Raw genomic sequence first — 20,184 nt, 5'->3', positions numbered from 1 at the left:
TTTATAAATGCAAAGAATAGAAGTCAAAGTAGTATCATTTTATCCAATTTGGATCCTGGATAGTCTACAGATTTTGATTCTAAAAAAGGAAATCTGATTTATTTTAGTTTTGTTAACCATCTATAAAAGAACAAAAACAAACACCAACATTTCCTGTTATTCCAAGTGTCATTAAGGTTTAACATTTACCATAAGAATACTGGGCAGGACCAAACAGCATGCTGCAAAACATAAACAATAAACTTATGAAGGCCAACAAAAACTTCTAACTTAATTTAGCACAAACAAAAATAAAAAGAGCATTGTAGATATGTATGGATAATACAACTAAGGGTCATATTCAGATTCCTGTTCATCTGTAATCTGTAAGAAGAGGACGGGAGAGTTCTTTAAAATGGTCCTAAATTGAGAGAAAAAAACAGTTAAGTATACAGGAGCCAATTTAGCAGCTACTATAAACACAGACATGAATGTTTGCAAGGACAGAGACAGCTCAGTGAATGATTTATTTACAATTCTGCTTACAAAGTAGGGTGGTAGTAAAAAAAAAAAAAAAAAAAAAAAAAAAAAAAAAGGGGATAAGAGTTGGTTTGTGGCACAACTCCAGGAGGAACTATTCACATCACAGACTACATAAACAGCACCCCCTGAGGTTGTACAGAGTGTAGTCTACGCAACTGTACCACATGGGTTTCACAGTAAGACACATCTGAGTTTGGGACATGACCCTGACACTAACTCTGTTCGCTACAGGCAAATTAACCTGGGGGAGCAATAACTATCTCATCTCTGAAATAAGAATGTTAATATCTACCTCACAGAATTGTGATGAGGGTTCAGTGATTCAATAATATGATTATTCAGCACGTATTCTTTATATTTCAGGCACTATGTCATGTGATTTTTATAGGGATTATCTCATTTCTCACATCACAGCATCTGCTAATTAGTAAGCATCTAATTAGTATCTTCTTACCCAACCTATTTCTAAACAAACTCTGGTCTACCTACTGGAGCTGAAGTTCAAAAAAGCAAATAATAACTTTTAAAAAAGACAGCTCTTCCACTTTCCACAGTCCAGAGAAAACTAAGAACACACCTACTATTTATATGCGAAAGAATTACTGGAGCAACATCAGGCCTTTCTAAGTAACAAAAGAAGTAATCACTTACAAGGTACAATTGGCTACAAGTCTATTTCCTTGAGAGCAAAACTGCATTTATGGAAACAAAGAACAAAATGTTCCAAAGGCAATCTCCAGAGTCATGTCCTGGTCTTAATTTTCTACTTCTAACTCCATAGCTACTGTTTCCCTTCACTGCAACTGTATCAACTAGGTTCTACTTGATTTGCCAGTTATGCAAAGCTACTTTAGGCAGTTTGAGATGCTATTCCAGAAGAGATCTCACGTCTTCAGGAAAGCATACTTAGGAAATTAAAGCATGTACTAGAGAAATCCATATATGATCAGAAAATTAAAGACAAATTCCTGATGGTCCACAGTTCCCACTACTTATGTTATACTGCAATGAAAATACAAATGAAAATGGTTCAAACTAAGTAATTTTGCTCAGCTTCAGAATAAAAGCTGAGCCATTCTGAAACAAATATATAGTGCTTATCAGAAAGCAAGCACAAAAGAACCAGAAGTCCAATTTGTATACTGAAAAGCATAGTACCTAATCTCAAATTCACTCACATATTCCTTCTGCAATCTTTGATAAATCATTAAATCACTTTTGTGCCTCATTTATAAAGTGCAGCTGTTCTGATTATCCATCTCTTTATCTTACTGTATAAATGAAGGAACAGAAAAACAAACTAAAATTACCATTAAGAATTATTAACATTAATTTAAAAAGGGAAGAGAAAGGAACAAAACCTTGTGAATTCATCCTAAAAAGTCAACTGAAGAAGGACCCAAAATACTTATGACTGCTTTGCTAATAAACAAAGGGATTATGGCTAAGTTTTACTTTTCTTACTAACTGAATTTTCTATATCTAATTAATCAATCAATTTCTAATTAATTTGTAAAAGAGCACTATTTAATTTGCTAAAGGAAATTAAGTGCTTATGTAAATACTCAGAAATATAAACGTAACTGGCCAAAATTAATTTCAGGTCCACATGATATGGAAAATATTTAGTACTGAATTGCTATCTGGTATTGAAGCTAGCTTAAGCTTGTTGGTTTGATAATACAGACATGTCTTTAGAGTCATCAATGTTACGTATAATATTTCTGTTGTACCTAGGAAAGAAAGTAAAATTAAAGTTACTAAATGAATAAGGGAAACATTTCAGGATGCCAGAAAGTAAGATGTGTGTTTTCAGTAAAAGAAGGTATGAGGAATGTAACTGCATTTTGTTAAGGGAGAAGAAAGCAAATTTTGTCCTAAAGCTGGTTGTTTCTGAATGGAAAAGAAAATATGGGACAAAGTAATCTGGTTAAAGAAAGCTGTAGAAGGTGCATGGAAGAGGAACCTTGAGTCATCTCAGAGAAATAGTAAATTAACTAAGATTATTTGGTATGTTAAGTGTAATCAGTCATAATTCTGGTAATTGTAACCAAGTTTCTTTACTGATTATATCGCAATCCAGTATGTAACCGTGACTTTTAAGTCTTTTGTCATTTACAGACATTTATTGTTGTACTTTGGTGCTGCTGCAAAAGTACTTCATCTTCAAGAAGATTCATAGGAAGGCTATGAAAGTGGTTACAACAGTTCCACATTAAAATGATGGCTATGCAAGAATTCGAGCCCATACCACCATCTCACTCGAAACAAGAAGCCGTTCTGCCCTTGGACCCCCTAGATCAGGCACCCAGAGGTTTTTATTCCCTGACAGGCAGGGCTTACGCCCCTACTCAGCCCTTAAATAGCTACAGAAGATAGATCGTCGCCCCTCTGTTCCCCATAAGATTATGGGAGTAAAATCTCTAAGGACAGACTGAAATAGGAGGAAAGGGGGCAGGGCACAATCACTGAAAGAATGAAATAGCAACTGAGGACAGGACAAACTGGTTAGAACCAAGAAGGCAGAAGATTCCTTGAACCTCACAGCACACCCACAGGTGCCATGACAGTTCCTAGGCTGACCATAAAAGGTCAAAAAGTGGGTTGGGGGACCGATTCCAGGAAATCCCTGCCCCTTCACCAATGCAGTTGGAATAATCCGCCTACTCATTAGCATATGAAGTTACTGAGCTCATAAAACCTAACAACTTCCCACCTCGTGGTCTATGCAGATTCCAGCCCAGACCACCACAGCTCTCTCTTTTGCCTTCTGAGACAGCCCACATTCTGTCTATGCAGTGTATCTCTCTAAATAAACTTGCTTTCACTTTAAAAAAATAAATAAATAAAGTCATCTGAAGAAGGAGCCAAAATATTTATGACTGCTTTGCTAATAAACAAAGGGATTATGGCTAGGTTTTACTTTTCTTTTATGAATTTACTATATCAAACACACATTATTTTATCATTAAGAGGGAAAAAATGACAAGAAGGCTACTTACATCTTGGAAGCAAAAAGAAAAGCAAGCACATTCATTTCTACTGTATGCAGTGGTCCTGACTCCAGGCCCTTTCAAGCCTCTTGATCTTTCCACATGTCATGGGCTCACTTCTTTGGGAAATTCTTAACCACTCTTTAAGGCTCTGCTGAATTGTTACCTCTCTATGAAAATTTCTTTTCTTCTTCAGGCAACAATTACGTTCTCATATAATTCTGCTCATATCTATCTATATTCTAGTACTTGATGAATTCTGTCATGATGATATATTTACTTAAATGTCTCCCCCCCAACTCTGATCCCCTTAATATATAATTGTGTGTTAATGGCTCAGCAACTCTGAATAAAAGGTCTGTATTTCAGAGGACAAGATCATCTAACTCTAAAACAATATTAGAAACTGAGTCAGAAGATTGGTTTAGGCAGTACTAAGTGAGAGTGACTTCTGTATCTGCTATTTTAATAAAGCTTGGCAATTTTTTTCTAACCAAAATAATGTTAGCTGGATTTTTCAAGAAGAAAATGCTACAAAGATTAAAAAGCTTAAAAAATTCTCTAACTTTCTGCCTCAAAAGTACTATCTCATCAATATACTCGCAACTAACATTCATAGAGTACCTCTGGCTAAGAAATAAGGGTGTAAGATTCCTACACCAGAGGAGTGAGGTAGAGAAAATACAACATGCTCTGAATTCATGGAACATTCTCAGATTTTGATGTGAGTTGTCAAAACATTTTATGAAGAAAAATACCTGTTTTTTAAATTACACCATCACATGAAGCTTTTTTTTTTAAAGGGCTCACCTAAAGCATTATTCTCTCCAAGAAGCCGTCCCTGAATCGTCCACACAGCTGAGATAAATTTCCACCCACTCTGTTCTACAGCATCCTTTTGTTAACCTCTACCATAGAACAGATTTAATTATATCGATGCTGAGAATTCAATACAGTCATAAAATCTCTATAGTTCCTCCATCAAGAGGTATAGTCTTATTCTCTAAATCCATGAATCTGGGCTGGACTTGTGACTTGCTTTGACGAATAGAATGTGGCATAAGTGACACCATGTAACAAGCCTTACCCTTAAAAGAGACCTTATAGCTTACACATCTGCCCTATGATCCCCATGATGTGAAGAAATCTAAGTTGAAAGACTACATAGATAGAAAGACCCAATCAAGCCCAGTCTCCAGCCAACACAACAGCTGAATGAAGTTATATGAGCCTAAGCATGACTAGCAAAACTGTCCAGTCAATCCACAAAATCATGAGAAATAACAAATTGCTTTTTAAGCCACTGCGTTCTGAGGTAGTTACAAAGCAAAAACTAGCAAAAATAACTGCAATAACATTTTTAACAACTGCCATCTACCCTAAGCTATAAGCACCTTAGGCTAACTTTTTCAGTTATACATAGGAAAGCCTCCTCCCTAATCGAATCAAAGATTTTGCTCTTCTTTTGTACTAGCAATGCCCTCTTTTTATTGGATAATTCTCAGTATATAAATATCACAAAATTCCTCACTGGACTCCATATTACCCTTCAGGTACCACTCCATTTTTCTGCTCCTCCTTTTCAGCAAAAATCCTCAGAACAGTTGTCTATACTTATTGGCACTTCCTCCTCACCTCCCATTTACTACCCAACCGACGTAATCCTGCTCATGCTCTCATCTTTCTCTTTGAAAACAAAAAATACTCCCAAGGATCACCTAGGCTTCTATCTTCTCAGAACAATCAAACATTCCTAGTTACTCCTGCTTTCTCAAAACACTTCATTTCTTTTCCAAGGCATTCAACGATATGCTAGTTTTCCTTATAATTCACTAAGTTAGTTCTTCTCAGTCTTTTCTGGTGGTTTCCCTTCACCTCAATCTCTAAGTGTTGAAGTACCCTAAGAATAATGAACTCTTATCAATCACCTATTCAGCATCTATACTCACTCTATGGGTGATCTCATCTACTCCCATAGCTTTGAATACCATCTATATACTGTTGATGTCAGCCACAATCTCTCCTGAGCATCAATCTCATAAATCTGACTAACAACGTGCCATCTAAAACTGGGCATCTAAGAGTCATCTTGAATTTAATGTCCTAAACAGAACTCTGATTCCCCTGTTCCCTGCCCTAAGCCTGGTATTCCTATCTCTTACCCATCTCACTAAACAGGACACCTATATACCTAACAGCTGAGGCCAAAATCTAGGAAATCATCATTTACTTCTCTTTCCCTCAAATCCCACACCTAATTTGCCCACCCTAACACAAATTAGTTCTACCTTGAAAATATATCCTTAATCAGAATACATTCACTCTCTAGTCCAAGTTAACATTATCTCTCCCTTTTGGGACTAAAAGAGCCTCCTATCTGCACTTCTTGATCCCAGTCTTGCCCAATGTCAGCTCATGTATACACTTCTGGCTTTCATCTCCCTCTCTGCTTTCGTTCCTTGGGAATTTTCTTAACTTTCTTGTGAATAGAGCTACATAATTAAAAGCTAATTATTATATTTCACTCAGCTTTCCTAAGTACTTGTATTGGGACATTTACATATATAATTCACCCATTTAAAGTATACATCCTATGTTTTGAGTATAATAACAAGTATGTGTAACCACCACCAAAGTTAATCTTAAAATATTTTCATTACCATAGAAACACCCTACTTCCTTAGGTATCTACTCTCTTAACCCAGTATCTCCAGCCCTAAGCAATCAGTTATCTTCTGCCTCTAAAGATTTGACTATTCCATGTATTTCATATTAACGGAACCCCATAATTTGTGGATTTTTGTGACCTGCTTGACACCTACTGTAATGTTCTTCAGATTCATCCATGTTGTATTATGTATCAGTACTTCATTCTTATGACCAAATACTATTCAGATTACATTTTATTTATCCATTTAGCAGTTGATAAACATTTAGGTTGCTCAGCTCCTTATATAATCCTAGATACAAATACGTAATGGTTTGCAAATATTTTCTCTTCTTCTCTGGGCAGACTTTTCACTTTTTTAAAACAGTATCCTTTGAAGCAGAAAAGATCTTACTGTTTATACAGCCCAATTTAATCTATTTTTTCCTTTGTTGCTTATGCTTTTGGTATGATATCTGAGAATCCACTGCCAAATCTGAAGTCATGAAAATTTACATTTATGTTTCTTTTAAGAGATGTATATTTTTAACTCTTACATTGAAGTCTTTGACCACTTTGAGCTAATTTGACATAAGTATACAACTTCATTCTTTTGAATGTGGCTATCCAGCTGTCCCAGCACAATTTGTTGAAAATAAAAATCCATTCTCCACTGAATGGTATTAGTACCCTTGCCTAAATCAGCTCAGCACTAAAACATGGTTCTATTTCTGAACTCAAACATATTCCAATGATCTATATATGTATCCTTAAGTCAGTAGCACACTGTCTTTTTTACCACTACTCTGCAGTAAGTTTTGAAATTGGAAAGTATGAGTCCTCCAACTTTGTTTTTCATTTTCAACATGATTTTAGCTATTCAGGGTCCCTTGGAACCCCGTAAAACATTTAAAACTGGCATGTTAACCTCTACAAAGATGTTATCTGAAATTCTGCTAATCCAATTGCTAGTAGACCAACTTGAGGAATAATGCCTTCCTAACAAGTGTTCTAATGAATGAAACACTGGATGAATTCCCACTTATTCAGGTCTTCCTTAATTTCTTTCAACAATGCCTTGCAAATTTCAGAGTACAAGATTTGTACTTTTTAAAACTTAATACTAAGTACTGCATTCTTTTTAATGCTGTCGTAAATGCGATTGTTTTCCTACTGTCATTTACGGTTGTTCCTTGCAGATGAAGAGAAATAAAGTTGATACTTGTATATTTATCTTGTATCCTGCACACTTGCTAAACTTGATTAATATTTTTAACAGTATTAGCGGATCTTTTAGGATTTTCTACATACAAGATCATTATCAACTGCAAATAGAGATGGTCTTTTTCTCCTTCTTTTCAATTATTAAGAAGATATTCTTACTTAAACATCTGGTAGAATTCAGCAGTGGTCACCTAGGTACAGTACTAATTCAATCTCTTGCTATATGTCTATACATACTATTGATCAGTTTCATTGTTTTCCCAGAAATTTATCCATTTAATCTAAGTTCTCTAATTTATTGGTATACTTATTATCCATAAAAAACTTCTTTACAATCCTTTTTATTTACATAGTTTGGTTGTAATACCTCCTATTTCTTCTTTTTTTTTTTTTTTCATTAATGGAAGTACTGGGGAATGAATCCAGGACCTTGTGCATGCTAAGCACACTCTACCACTGTGCTGTAGTCCTCATGCCTCCTCTTTCATTCCTGATTCTAGAAATCTGTGTCTTCTCTTTTTCTCTTGGTCAATCTAAAAATGTCAATTTTGTTGATCTTTCCAAAGAAACAGCTTTCAGTTTCACTGATTTTCTCTACTGCTTTTTCTGTTCCTTGATTCATTAATTTCCACCCTCTCTTATTTCCTACCTCTGCTTGTTTTAGGTTTAGTCTGCCCTTCTTTAAGTATCTTAAGGTGAAAGACTGTTATTGATTTGAGATCTTCCTTCTTTCATTATATAGGAATTTATAGGTAGAAATTTCCCTATAAGCATTATTTTAGCTGTATCACATAAGTTTTGTTATACCTTTATTTTCATTCATCTCAAAGTATTATCTAATTTCCCTTTTGATTCTTCTTTGACCCACAGTTATTTGGGAGTATGTGGTTTAATTTCCATGTATTTGTTAATTTTTCAGTTTTACTTCTGTTACTGATTTCTAGTGGTTGGAAAAATAATCTAGGTGTCCTTGAAAAGTATGTGCATTATTGTTGTTGAGTATTCTATGGATGTTAGGTCTAACTGATATATAGTGCTGATCTAGACTTCTATTTACTTATTGGCATTCTGCTTAGTTTTTCTATCCATTATCAAAAGTTAAGTATTACAACAACAATTGTTGTAGAATTGTCTATTTCTCTCTTCATTTCTGCCATATTTTGCTCCATGTATTTTGGAGTTCCTTTATTAGGTGTATCACTGTTGGACCTTCCTGGTGGACTGACCCTTGTAAGGTTATAAAATGTCCATTTCATCCCTAGTAAGTATGTTTTAAAGTGTATTTTGCCTGACATCACTACTATAACCACTCATTTTCTTGTGGTTGCTGTTTGGACAATATACTTTTTCCCATCTATTTATATTAAATCTACTTATACCTTTGAATCTAAGGTGTGTCTCCTGTAGAGAGCATACAGTTAATGATGTCTTTTTAACCAGTACTGACAATTTCTACTTTTTGATTATATTACTTAATCCATTCACATTTAATATAAAGTTCAGTTTAGGTAAGCCATTTTACTTTTCATTTCTCATGTATTTTTTATTCCTTCATTCTTCCTTTACTGCTTCCTTTAGCATTTAGTAAATAACTTTCTAACATAGCACTAATATTTTTTCTAGTATATATGTATATGTATGTGTGTATACAGATAAACACACACATATATACATACATATGCACACACCATCTTAGTGTTTGTTTTAAGACTTACCATGTATATCTTAAGTTATTAGAATCAGCTTCTATTTATACTAACTTAATTCTAGTAATATACAGAAAAATTACATAAATATATCAGTATACCCTTTTCCCTCCTTTATGGTATTATATATATTACATCTACAAATGATACAAATCTAGCAACACACTTACAATTGCTACTTTATATAATCTTATGTCTTTTAAATAAGCTGAGATGAAGAACAAATATCTATTCATAGCTTTCACTATATTAATCTTATTTATAAATTCTGGTTCTCTTCATTTGTTCTTGTAGATCTGAATTACTGTATTAAGTCATTTCCTAAGCCACAATACAGCTCTGCCCCTGCTTATCTTGTTTTTCCTGTGATTGGCAAACATATCACATTTTTATGTTATAAATACAACAATATAAACATATTAATATATACAATACAAAGGAGAAGGAAAAATACGTATTTATACTGTCTTTATCATCACATGGTCGCTTTTACTGGTGATTTCTCATACGAATTAAAATTATTGTTTGGCGTCACTTGCTTTCAGCCTGAAGAATTTCCGTTAGTATTTCTTACAAAGTGGTCAAATTCTCTGTTTTTGTCAATTTTTGTTTATTTCAGAATTTATTTTTACCACCTTCAATTTTTTTTTTAAATTGAAGTACAGTTGATTTACAATGTTGTGTTAATTTCTGGTGTACAGGATAGTGATTCATTTATAGAGATATATATTCCTTTCCATATTCTTTTTCATTACAGGCGATTACAAGGTATTAAATATAGTTCCCTGTGTTATACAGTAGGACCTTGTTGTTCATCTACTGTATATATAGTAGTATCTACAAATCCTGAACTCTCAAATTTATTCCTCCCTGCCCCTTTCCCTTCTGGTAACCATAAGTTTGTTTTCTATGTCTGAGTCTATCTCTGTTTTGGGAGTAAGTTCATTTGTGTCTTTTTTTTTTTTTTTTAAGATTCCACATATAAGTGATATCATATGGTACTTTTTCTTCTCTCTGACTTACTTCACTTAGTACGACAATCTCCATGTCCGTTCATGTTGCTACAAATGGCAGTATTTTATTTTTTTTGGCTGAGTAGTATTCCATTGTGTGTTGTGTGTGTGTACACACAGCTCATACAACTCAGTAACAAAAGTACACACACACACACACACATATGTATGTATATACTGACATACAACTTCTTTAGTCAGTCATCTGTCGATGGACATTTAGGTTGTTTCCACGTCCTGGCTACTGTAAATAGAGCTGCTCTGAACACTGGGGTGCATGTATCTTTTCAAATTAGTTTCCTAGAAATATATGCCCAAGAGTGGGACTGTTGGACATAAGGTAAATATTTTCAGCTTTTTAAGGACTCTTCGTATTGTTTTCCATAATGGCTGCACCAAACTACATTCCCACCAACAGTATAGGAGAGTTCCCTTTTCTTCACACCCTCTCCAGCATTTATCATTTGTGGATTTTTTAATGATGGTCATTCTGATTGATGTGAGGTGATACTTCATTGTAGCTTTGATTTGCATTTCTCTGATAATTAGTGATATTACGCATTTTTTCATGTGTCTATTGGCCATTTGTATGTCTTAACTGGGGAAATGTTTAGGTCTTCTGTCCAGTTTTGGATTGGGTTGTCTGGTCTTTTGTTACTGAGTTGTATGGGCTGCTTGTATATTCTGGAAACGAAGCCCTTGTCAGTTGCATAGTTTGCAAATATTTTCTCCCATTCCGCAGGTTGTCTTTTCATTTTATTTATGGTTTTCTTTGCTGAATCACTTTCAGTTTTGATTAATACCTTTGCCAGACACAGGATTAGTGATTCAGTTTTTATTTTGAGCACTCTGAATATGTTATTCCACTAGCTTCCAGCCTCCACTGCTTCTGCTGAGAAATCAGTCTCAATCTTATTGGGGTTTCCTTATACATGATGAATCATTTTTCTATTAGTACTTTGAAGATTTTCTCCTTGTCTTTGGTTTTCAGCATTTTTATCAACTTGTGGCCTATTTTGGAGATTTCTGAATTTATCATGCTTGGTGTGCTGAACTTCCTAGATGTATAAATTATTGTTTTTCAACAAAAGTGGAACTTTTCGAACATCACTTCTTCAAAATTTTTTGTGCTCATTTCTCTTCTTCTGATACTCACATACAAGTATGTTAATATACTTATCAGCGTCTCATCTTTCTCTGAGGCTTTGTTAATTTTTCTTCATTGTTTTTCTTCTTTCTGTTTTTTGGATATTTCTACTGGTCTATCTTCAAGTTCATTAACTCCTTTTAAATATTTTTATTAGAGTATACTTGCTGAACATTAAACTGCACATATTTTAAAAATACTTTGCTGGGTTTCGACATACATATACACTTATGAACTCATCACAATGATCAAGGCAGTGAATACATCCATAACACCTAAAACTTCATTGTGCCCCTTTGTATTCTTACTCTTTATTCTTCCCTGTCTCAACATCTTTACCCCTAGGCATCCATTGTTTCTGTGACAGTACATTAATTTTGCATCTTCTATAATTATATATAAGTGGAATATACAGAATGTGCTTTTACTTAGTTTGTGGAAGGGGAGATTTCTGGCTTCTTCTGATCAGCTTTATTACTTTGAGGTCATTCATGACTGTGGTAATAATAGTTCATTCTTTTTAAAAAATATTTTATTTTCACTGTATTATTTTTATTTTGGCAGAGGGGACGTAATTAGGTTTATTTATTTTTAGAGGAGGTACTGGGGATTGAACCCAGGACCTTGTGCATGCTAAGCATGCATTCTACCACTTGAGCTATGACCTCCCCCAGTTGTTTTTTTTAAAAAAGATTTTAAATACTTTTCATATATTGCCTTTTCATTTTTTAAGAAAGGTCTGAGAAAAGGTCTATTTCATACAGAGAAAGATCTTCCAACTTTATTGAGAGTTAACTGAAATAAAATACTGTATAAGTTTAAGGTGTACAGTGTGACTGGATACATGTATATACTGCAAAATGGTTACCACAATAAGGTTAGTTAATACATTCATCAACTAACATTAATTACCATTTTTTAAGATTAATCTCTTAAGAATTTCCAATTAATTATATAATATATTGTTAATTACAGTCCCAAAACTGTACATTAAACCCCTAATTGATTCATTACATAACTGAAAGTCTCCACCTGTTTGACCAACATATCTCCATTTCATCCGCCACCACCGCCTATTCCTGAGAAACCACCATTTTACTCAGTTTCTATGAGTTTGGCTTTTTTAGGTTCCACTTTAGGTATAAATTGTAGAATGTGGAATATGTTGTGTTTCCGTATTTGTTTCTTGTAAGATTTTTTTTTTATTTCTTTTGATTTCTTCTTTGACCCACTGGTTGTTTGGGAGTATATTATTTAATTTCCACATATCTGTAGATTTTCAAATTTTTCCTCCTGTTGTTGATTTCTAGTTTTATACCACTATAGTCAGAAAAAATACCTGGTATGATTTCAGTCTTCTTAACTTTTCTAAGATTTGTTGTGTGACCTAAGATATGATCCATCCTGGAGAATTCTCTGTATGCTTGAAAAGAACTTATATTCTGCTGTGACTAGAAGGAATATTCTGAATATGTTAAATTCAGAATTAACATTAAATCCATTTCGTCTGAAGTACAATTCAATTTCAGTGTTTCCTTATTGATTTTCTACCTGGATGATCTCTCCATTGTTGAAAATGGGGTACTTAAGTCCTCCACTATTATTGTATTGTTGTCTACTTCTCCCTTAAGATCTGCTGGTTTTGCTTAATATATCCAGGCGATCCCAATGCTGGGTGTACATACTTTTACCACTGTTGTATTCTCTTTATCAATTGGCCCATTTATCATTACATAATGACCTTTATCTCTTTTCACAGTTTTTTGACTTAAGTCTATTTTGTCTAACATAAATTTAGGTACCATTTCCATTTATCAAAGATCACTGAAGAAATATTTGAGTGGATATGAGATTAGCTACTACCCTTTCCAGTATCTAAATTGGACTTCTGTTTCTTTTGTGCCTTGCTTTCTGATAAGACAGTGATTTTACTTGTTTTGAAATGGCCTCTCTAGTTTCCATTTACATGGAATAGGTTTTCATCTCTCCACATACGACACATGCATGAGTCTATGTGCGTCCTTAAAGCTAAAATGAGTCTCTTATAGGCAACATATAGTGCAGCCTTGTTTTTTTATACATTCTGACACTATGTCATTTCATAGGAGAATCTGATTCATTTGCATTTAAAATAATTGTTGATAGATAAGGACTTACACTAATGTTATGTTATTGTTTTCTGGTTGTTTTGTAGTTCTTGTTTCTTTCTGCCTCTCTGTCTTCTCTTGTGAACTAATGATTTTCCATAGTGGTATAACTTTGATTCACTTCTTTATCTTTTATGTATCTATTGTTGGTTTTTACTTTGTGGTTACCATAAGATTTGCATAAAACTTACAGATACAACAGTATATTTTACTTTGGTAATAACTGAACTTCAATTGCATACAAAATTCTACTTTTTACGTCCTCATTTTGTTTTTGACATGACAGTTTTTTTTATATTACACATTCACTGTAGCTATAGTTATTTTTAATACCTTTGTCTTTTAACTTTTATAGTAGAGTTACTTAATTAACATATCATATTACAGTATTATACTATACTAATTTTGACTATATACTTTCCTTTTACAATGTTTTATATTTTCATGTTACTAATTAGTGTCCTTTCATTTCAGACTGAAGAACTCCTCTCAGCACTTCTCTTAAGGTCTACTGATGATCTACTCCCTCAGTTTTGATTTGGGGATTACAGGTATCCCCCACTTTTAAAAAGTTTGCATTATGTCCTTTTGCTTTTACAAAGACCTACATTAGCACCTGTTTTTGCTAACTGAAAGAAATGTGAAGAGGATTTTCACTTTTATGAAAAAAGCTGTTAACGTACTAATGTAGGTCTTTTGTAAAAGCAAAGTGACGTAACAAACTTTCAGAAAGCAGGGTATACTCTTCATTTTATGCCATTTCAGCTTACTAGAAGGTACATAGAACATTCTACTTTCAGATAGAGGGGGAAACCTGTATCTTTTTCTCTCCTTCATTTCTAAAAGACAGCTTTGCCAACTAAAGTATTCTTGGTTAGCGGTTTTTTTGTTTTGTTTTGTTGTGTTTTTAGCACTCTAAATAAATTATCCAAGTCTCTTCTGGCCTGCAAAGTTTCTGCTGAGAAATCTGTTAAAAGCTTTATGGAGGTTCCCTTATAATGTGAGAGTTATTTTTCTTCTTGCTGCTTTAAAAACTGTTTGTCTTTGATTTTACCTTTGATTGTACCTTGGAGATGATCACTTTGGGTTGAAATTTTGCAACAATCTATAAGCTTCATAAACTTGGATGTTCAAATCTAACCCCAGATTTGGGAAGTTCTCAATTACTGTGCCTCTAAATAAGCTTTCTGGCTATTTCTCCCTCTCGTCCTTCTGGGACTCCAATAATGCATAAACTGTTTATGGTAGTGATATGCCATAGTTCACACAGGCTTTCTTCATTCTCCATTTTTCCCTTTGTTCTCAGACAAGATAATTTCAAATAAACTATCTTGTACTTCCCAATACTTTCTTCCACTTGATCCAGTCTGCTGTTGATGTTCTCTACTGATGTGCTTTCCCTAAGATGGTGATGAGTGCTCAAGTGTGTGGTTTTTCCCAATCCCACAGAATCAGGTTAACTTTTTTCATGTTCTCACTAGCCATTTACAAAGGCTCACACTTATCATTTTGTCCTCAGGGTTGTGCACAGAGGCAGCCACAGATTGGGGGTACGTTTGGGTGAGATGTGCAGAGCGTGGAGGTGCCCATGGCCAGTTGGGAGACTGGCAAGGGAGGCATCCCCAGTGGCTCATGGGTGGTCTTCCTGATGGAGTTTACAAAGCAGTCAGTGGGATCTACGTTCCTTTGATATGTTCCATTCCCAGCCTTGCCTGTTGTTCTCCCAGAACAACTGTCCACCCCCAAATTGTGTACTTCATGACTCAGTCTTCTAGATGGGGTGAGAATAAATGGGCTTTTCTTGGTAGTGTACTGCAAAGCTGGGGAAATCAAGTGCTCAATCACACACTCTCACTTTCCCCCATGATCTGTGGGCATTGAGCTGTGCCACCTTGGGGGTGGGGTGACACAAATAAAATGAAACTGTTCCTTTCATTGTCCTCAGTTGGTCCTATCTTGGATATTTTTGTTCCAGCAGTGTGCTGTAACTTCTCTGCTGGGCTCCTGGACTTCCATGAAGGCACTCTCATCCATTAGTGTCTAAATTGGTGTTCTGTGAAGGCAGGATGGTAGAAAACTCCTATACCCCCATTTTGATGACATCTCCTTCCATTAATTCTTTCTTTTGCCAGTTGAAATTTATTGTTGAGCCCCTTTAGTGAATTTTTTATTTCAGCTATTGTGCTTTTCCACTTCAGAATTTCAATTTGATTCTTTTTTAAAAAATGATTTCTATCTCCTTAACAATATTCTCTATTTGATTTGACATAGTCATCATACTGTCCTTTATCTCTTTAAGCATAATTTCCTTTAGTTCACTGAACATACGAGTAATGGCTATTTTCAAGAGTTTGCATTTAAATCCAACATGTCACTCTCATAAGCAGTATGCGCCGCCTTTTAAAAATGATGTATGGGTAATATTTTCTTGTTCCTTTTCATGTCTCACAATTTTGTGTTGGAAAACTAGGTATTTTAGATAGTATGTTGTTCCAGTTCTTGGTACTGGTCTTCACACTCTGAAACTTGTTATTTTTTATGCTTGCTTGTTTGTTTAGTGACTGGCTGGCTTATTTTAGTAAATTCAATTCCCCTAATTCCATGGTGTTAAACCTCTGATGTTTCTCCTGAGGTGATTTGGTTGCTCACAGTCATCCTGGGCTAGGAGTAGTCTTGGCAAGATGTTTTGTCTCTTTCTCTGACCACATCTAGGTATTAAACTTTACTAAGTATGGCTGATAGTTTTCAACAATAGGCTCTATAGTTTTCAACAATCTACTCAGGTATAAACTGCTCCTCATACTAAACCAATCAAATTAAGGTTTGAAGGGAGAGTTCCAGAGGTCAGTGTTTGAGATTTGTTCTGATCCTAAGTGGTCTCTCAGTAAGCCTACAGTTAAATCTGTATATCCAATCAATCTACCAGTCTCCTCCCATTACCTTTCACCACAACCTCCACTGTTTTTGAGCGTACCTTTAGACTTGAACTTCTCTACATTCTGTTGTAAATAAAGTCAATTCCTTTGGGAAGAAATTAGGAGCTGTTTTATGGCCCACTTCTCACTGCAGGCAAAATCTCTAAGCTATAGCTATGAAGCTGGGAGTGTGGACAATGATTTGCTTCTCTCTGAGTGACATCCCATCTTCAAAACAAGAATATCTTATGGATGTAAGAAGTAGTGTGGTAGTCCCTGGTTTTCCTGGCTTGCCTCTACTAGTGTGGAACCACTACCTTACATGCCAAAGTCAAGGCAAGGGCAATCAGGCTCTCAGTATTCTCAGCAGTGCTATGCCTAAAATAGAGCCTTCATCTCATAAGGGCTGGGCAAAAAAAGGTATTCCCTACCACTCAGTCACACTTGGCCAGCAAAAGGTAGATGGAGGCAGGATGAGAAGTGCTCTCATCCTGCTCTTCCCTGGAAGATAGGACTCCAAATGGGAGCTGTGGGGAGAGGGAACACTACCTTCTTGACTGTACCAATCTGGAGTGGAGTTACCATCTTGCTCAGCTGGGAGAGGGGAGGGGAAAAAAAAAAAGTCTCGGTTCAAATTCCAAAATCTTTACCAAGTTCTAGTAAATTTCTTTGAATAAATGTTTCTTCAATTGCTGTTATGTCCTTTAGAACATTTCCACAGGCTTTAATTAAAAAAAAAATTAACGAATTTTGCTGGGGAGTAGGTTCACAAAGCTCACTCACATCATCCATGCTAGAAGTCTCTCCCAGCCAGTGAGTATTTTACAATGCAATTCGGATCATGGCCTCATTCAGAACTCTTCAAAAATCCTCTTTACATTTATAATAAAGTCCTAATTCCTACTAACCTCTACAAAGTTCTACATAATCCAGTTCCTATACATCATTGGATCTCATTCTTTACCACTTTTTATTTATTTTATTCACCCTGTTCTAATCTCTGTCCTAAAAAGGGTGGTCCTCTTCAGGGTCTTTTTATTTTCTGTTGCCTGTGGAAAGCTCTTTCTTCACATTTCTCCATGGATAAGCTCCTCCTCATTTCATTCAGTTCTCTACTCAAATGTCATTTCAAGACACTGTCTAAAATACTACCTGCCAATCACTCTTTATCCACATATTCTGCTTTGATTTTCCTCACAGCACCTAAATTTACTTAAGATATTCACTTTCTTATTTGCTTAGAGTCTGCTTACCCCATTAGATTAAAAGCTCTAAGAGGGCAGGGGGCTTTGCCTGTCTGTAGTCCCATTATTCAGAACAGTACTTGGCACACAGTTAATACTCAATAAATACTTGTTGAACACATAGATACAAAAAGAATTAAAATATTTTTAAAGCTACTTATATTTTAAATGACATTAACAGATAATCTGTTTTTACTTATATCCATAAAGAGCAGAACAGTAACAGAGCATGGGAAAAGAAGTAATAGGTATCTATTTGGCTGAGAAAATATAAACAAACAGAAGTGGCCAAAAGCCAGGAATTTTAAGTTCTGTTTTAATAATTCTAAAACTTATTTTATAAATAGCATTGCTAACCTGCCACTGCCTTTACACTACATAAACCAGGCCCAAAAGAAACAATCACCTCTAACTCAATAGTAAAGTGAAAACAATACTAAAGTAACAAATGTTTATACTATGATCACTAGTTTTTAGTTAGGAGTATTAGAAGATTTAGAAAGTAATCACATTAAAAAGCCTTAATCATATATAAATTTGTCACTATCACTAATTATAAAAAAAAGTTCTTAGCATTAAGAAAAGAAAGGATATTATGTCCATGTTCTCACTTTCACTCCATATATTAAGGCCAAGTTCTGCAATGGGCTTAGCAAGGCTAAGCGAAAGAAATTTAGGTTATGGACTTTTACCTTGAGTCCTGTTTTCTCGTCATCACTTCCATTATTTGTAGATGGTGTCTCATCTCCTTGCCTGGAAACCAAGACAAAATCTTCACTATTAAGAGTAGACACTGAGTCTGAGGAGATACTGATTTTTCCAACAGAAGCCTTGTCATCCATGCCTCAAGAATGAAGCTCAACTCATGAATGATTAAATATTTTTAAAATGCCTGAAAAACAAAAACGATAAAGATACTCATATAGAATGTCTGCCAGATGTTCAACTATGCTCTAATTCTTACAAAACACATATGAAAAAACTTTTTAAAAAACTTCCAAAATATTTTCCCAAGATTTTCACTACTTAAAGTTTAGGCTTTTTATTCCAGATAAGAAGGGAATTTGATGTGGTTCAGGGCCAAGATATTTCAGATTAAAATAAATAAATAAATAAAACATATTCCTTTGAGAATAATTCTCCCTATCTACAGTGATTTCTTTGGCATATGTTGCAACTCTATTACTTTTATACAAAAATTATAAAGTACTAAACTTCTGTTTTCTATCCTTTATTTTGTAAAGCTGTCCACATAAATGAAATTGAAAGCACCTAGGACAGTAACTAAGGTTTTCCTAACATTACTGATACTTAGAGTAACAAAATGTTTTAAAAAATAAAATTTCACATTAGCACCCAAGACAAACTCAAGGCAAGGAAAACATAAATTCTAGAGCAAAGAAGTACCTTATATAGTAAGAAATCAAAAGTCCATAAAAATCTCAATCTTCCCATCCCAGTTTCTTAGAACTCAACTCAGTATGAACACTACCAATAAAAGAGTTTCTCACCAAAAATTCCCAGCAAGAAGTATAAAAATGTGTCACTTATGAAAAGCTATTCAATTATTTATTGACTCATGGAGTAAAACTCAAACTCATCTACTGTTTAAAAACCTAGTTCTGCATATTTTATGGCAGTGTTCCCATTTGGTTGCCAAAACAGCAACAGAACAAACAATACATTATACTCAGCTTTAACCAATAAACAAAAGCTGCTCTAGCTGTATGCTCATCTTGTACCTCAAAGAGATAAAGGTTCTGAGAATTTGTTTAATCTCTCCAATTAAGAAGTCCTAATTTATGTTTTGGATTTTTAATTGTATATTTATTTATTGAGCATACACCATATGCCAAGCACTATTTTTCAGTTAAAGGTAACATCTAGATAAACACCTGGCAGCAAGAATTACACAATCCCTGAATATTATGGTTGGAAGAAAACATAGAAATCACTAATACTGTTAAACAGATAAGGAAACGGCAACCCCAAGAGAAGTAAGGTCATTTAACAGACGTAACTAAAGATCGGACCCTGGACTCCTTGCTGCTTTCCATTTAAACTAATTCCCTTGCTTAAAAGATCTATATTCCATAGGACTAAATCTAAATGTATAGGGTAGCATTCAAAGACACTTCAAATGTATTCTGAAAACTTTTTTTAAATGTAGTTCTGCTTCATCCAAGTAATGAATACTTACCAAGTGTCTAGTGTATAGAGAACAAAATATGATAAACAAGAGAAATTAGACTCTTGCCTAAAAGTTTATAGTTTAGTAGAGAACAGAGGCAAATTGAACAGGTTAATAGTACTGATTTAGAAGGGGGAAAAAAAACTATGAAAGCATGTCAGGAGAGTTAAGAAATATATTTGAGGAGGTAATGTCTTTGCTGATGATATATACGTTAATATATTTGCCCTCATAGGATCATCTTCCTAAAGTGGTTTCCTTGCTTCTGTACTCAGTTAACTCCAACTAATCATTCATGATCTCATAACCGTTCTTTTCCAAGCAGTCTGGCCATTCTCTCCTCAGAGTTAAAGCAACTATTTCTGTTCTCATAGCATTTTACATTTTTAACAGTACCTATTATGCTATGTTACAATTTGATGTAAAGTGCCTCAA

The 20,184-nt window shown here is 34.6% G+C and overlaps 1 protein-coding gene across 4 annotated transcripts in view; it reads right to left on the bottom strand.

The window, feature by feature from the left end:
- Positions 1–20,184, bottom strand: part of RABGAP1 (RAB GTPase activating protein 1) — a 134,637-nt gene that overhangs the window by 102,753 nt on the left and 11,700 nt on the right. For all 4 annotated transcript variants that reach the window (XM_031450405.2, XM_031450401.2, XM_064490500.1 and 1 more), the window contains one exon: positions 18,251–18,450. In XM_031450405.2, coding sequence (XP_031306265.2) covers positions 18,251–18,400 — 150 coding nt within the window. In that variant the 5' untranslated portion in view covers positions 18,401–18,450. The remainder of the gene's footprint in view (positions 1–18,250; positions 18,451–20,184) is intronic.

This window comes from Camelus dromedarius, chromosome 10, assembly GCF_036321535.1.
Source record: "Camelus dromedarius isolate mCamDro1 chromosome 10, mCamDro1.pat, whole genome shotgun sequence".
NCBI lineage: Eukaryota > Metazoa > Chordata > Mammalia > Artiodactyla > Camelidae > Camelus > Camelus dromedarius.
This window is presented reverse-complemented; position numbering and strand designations above follow the sequence as displayed.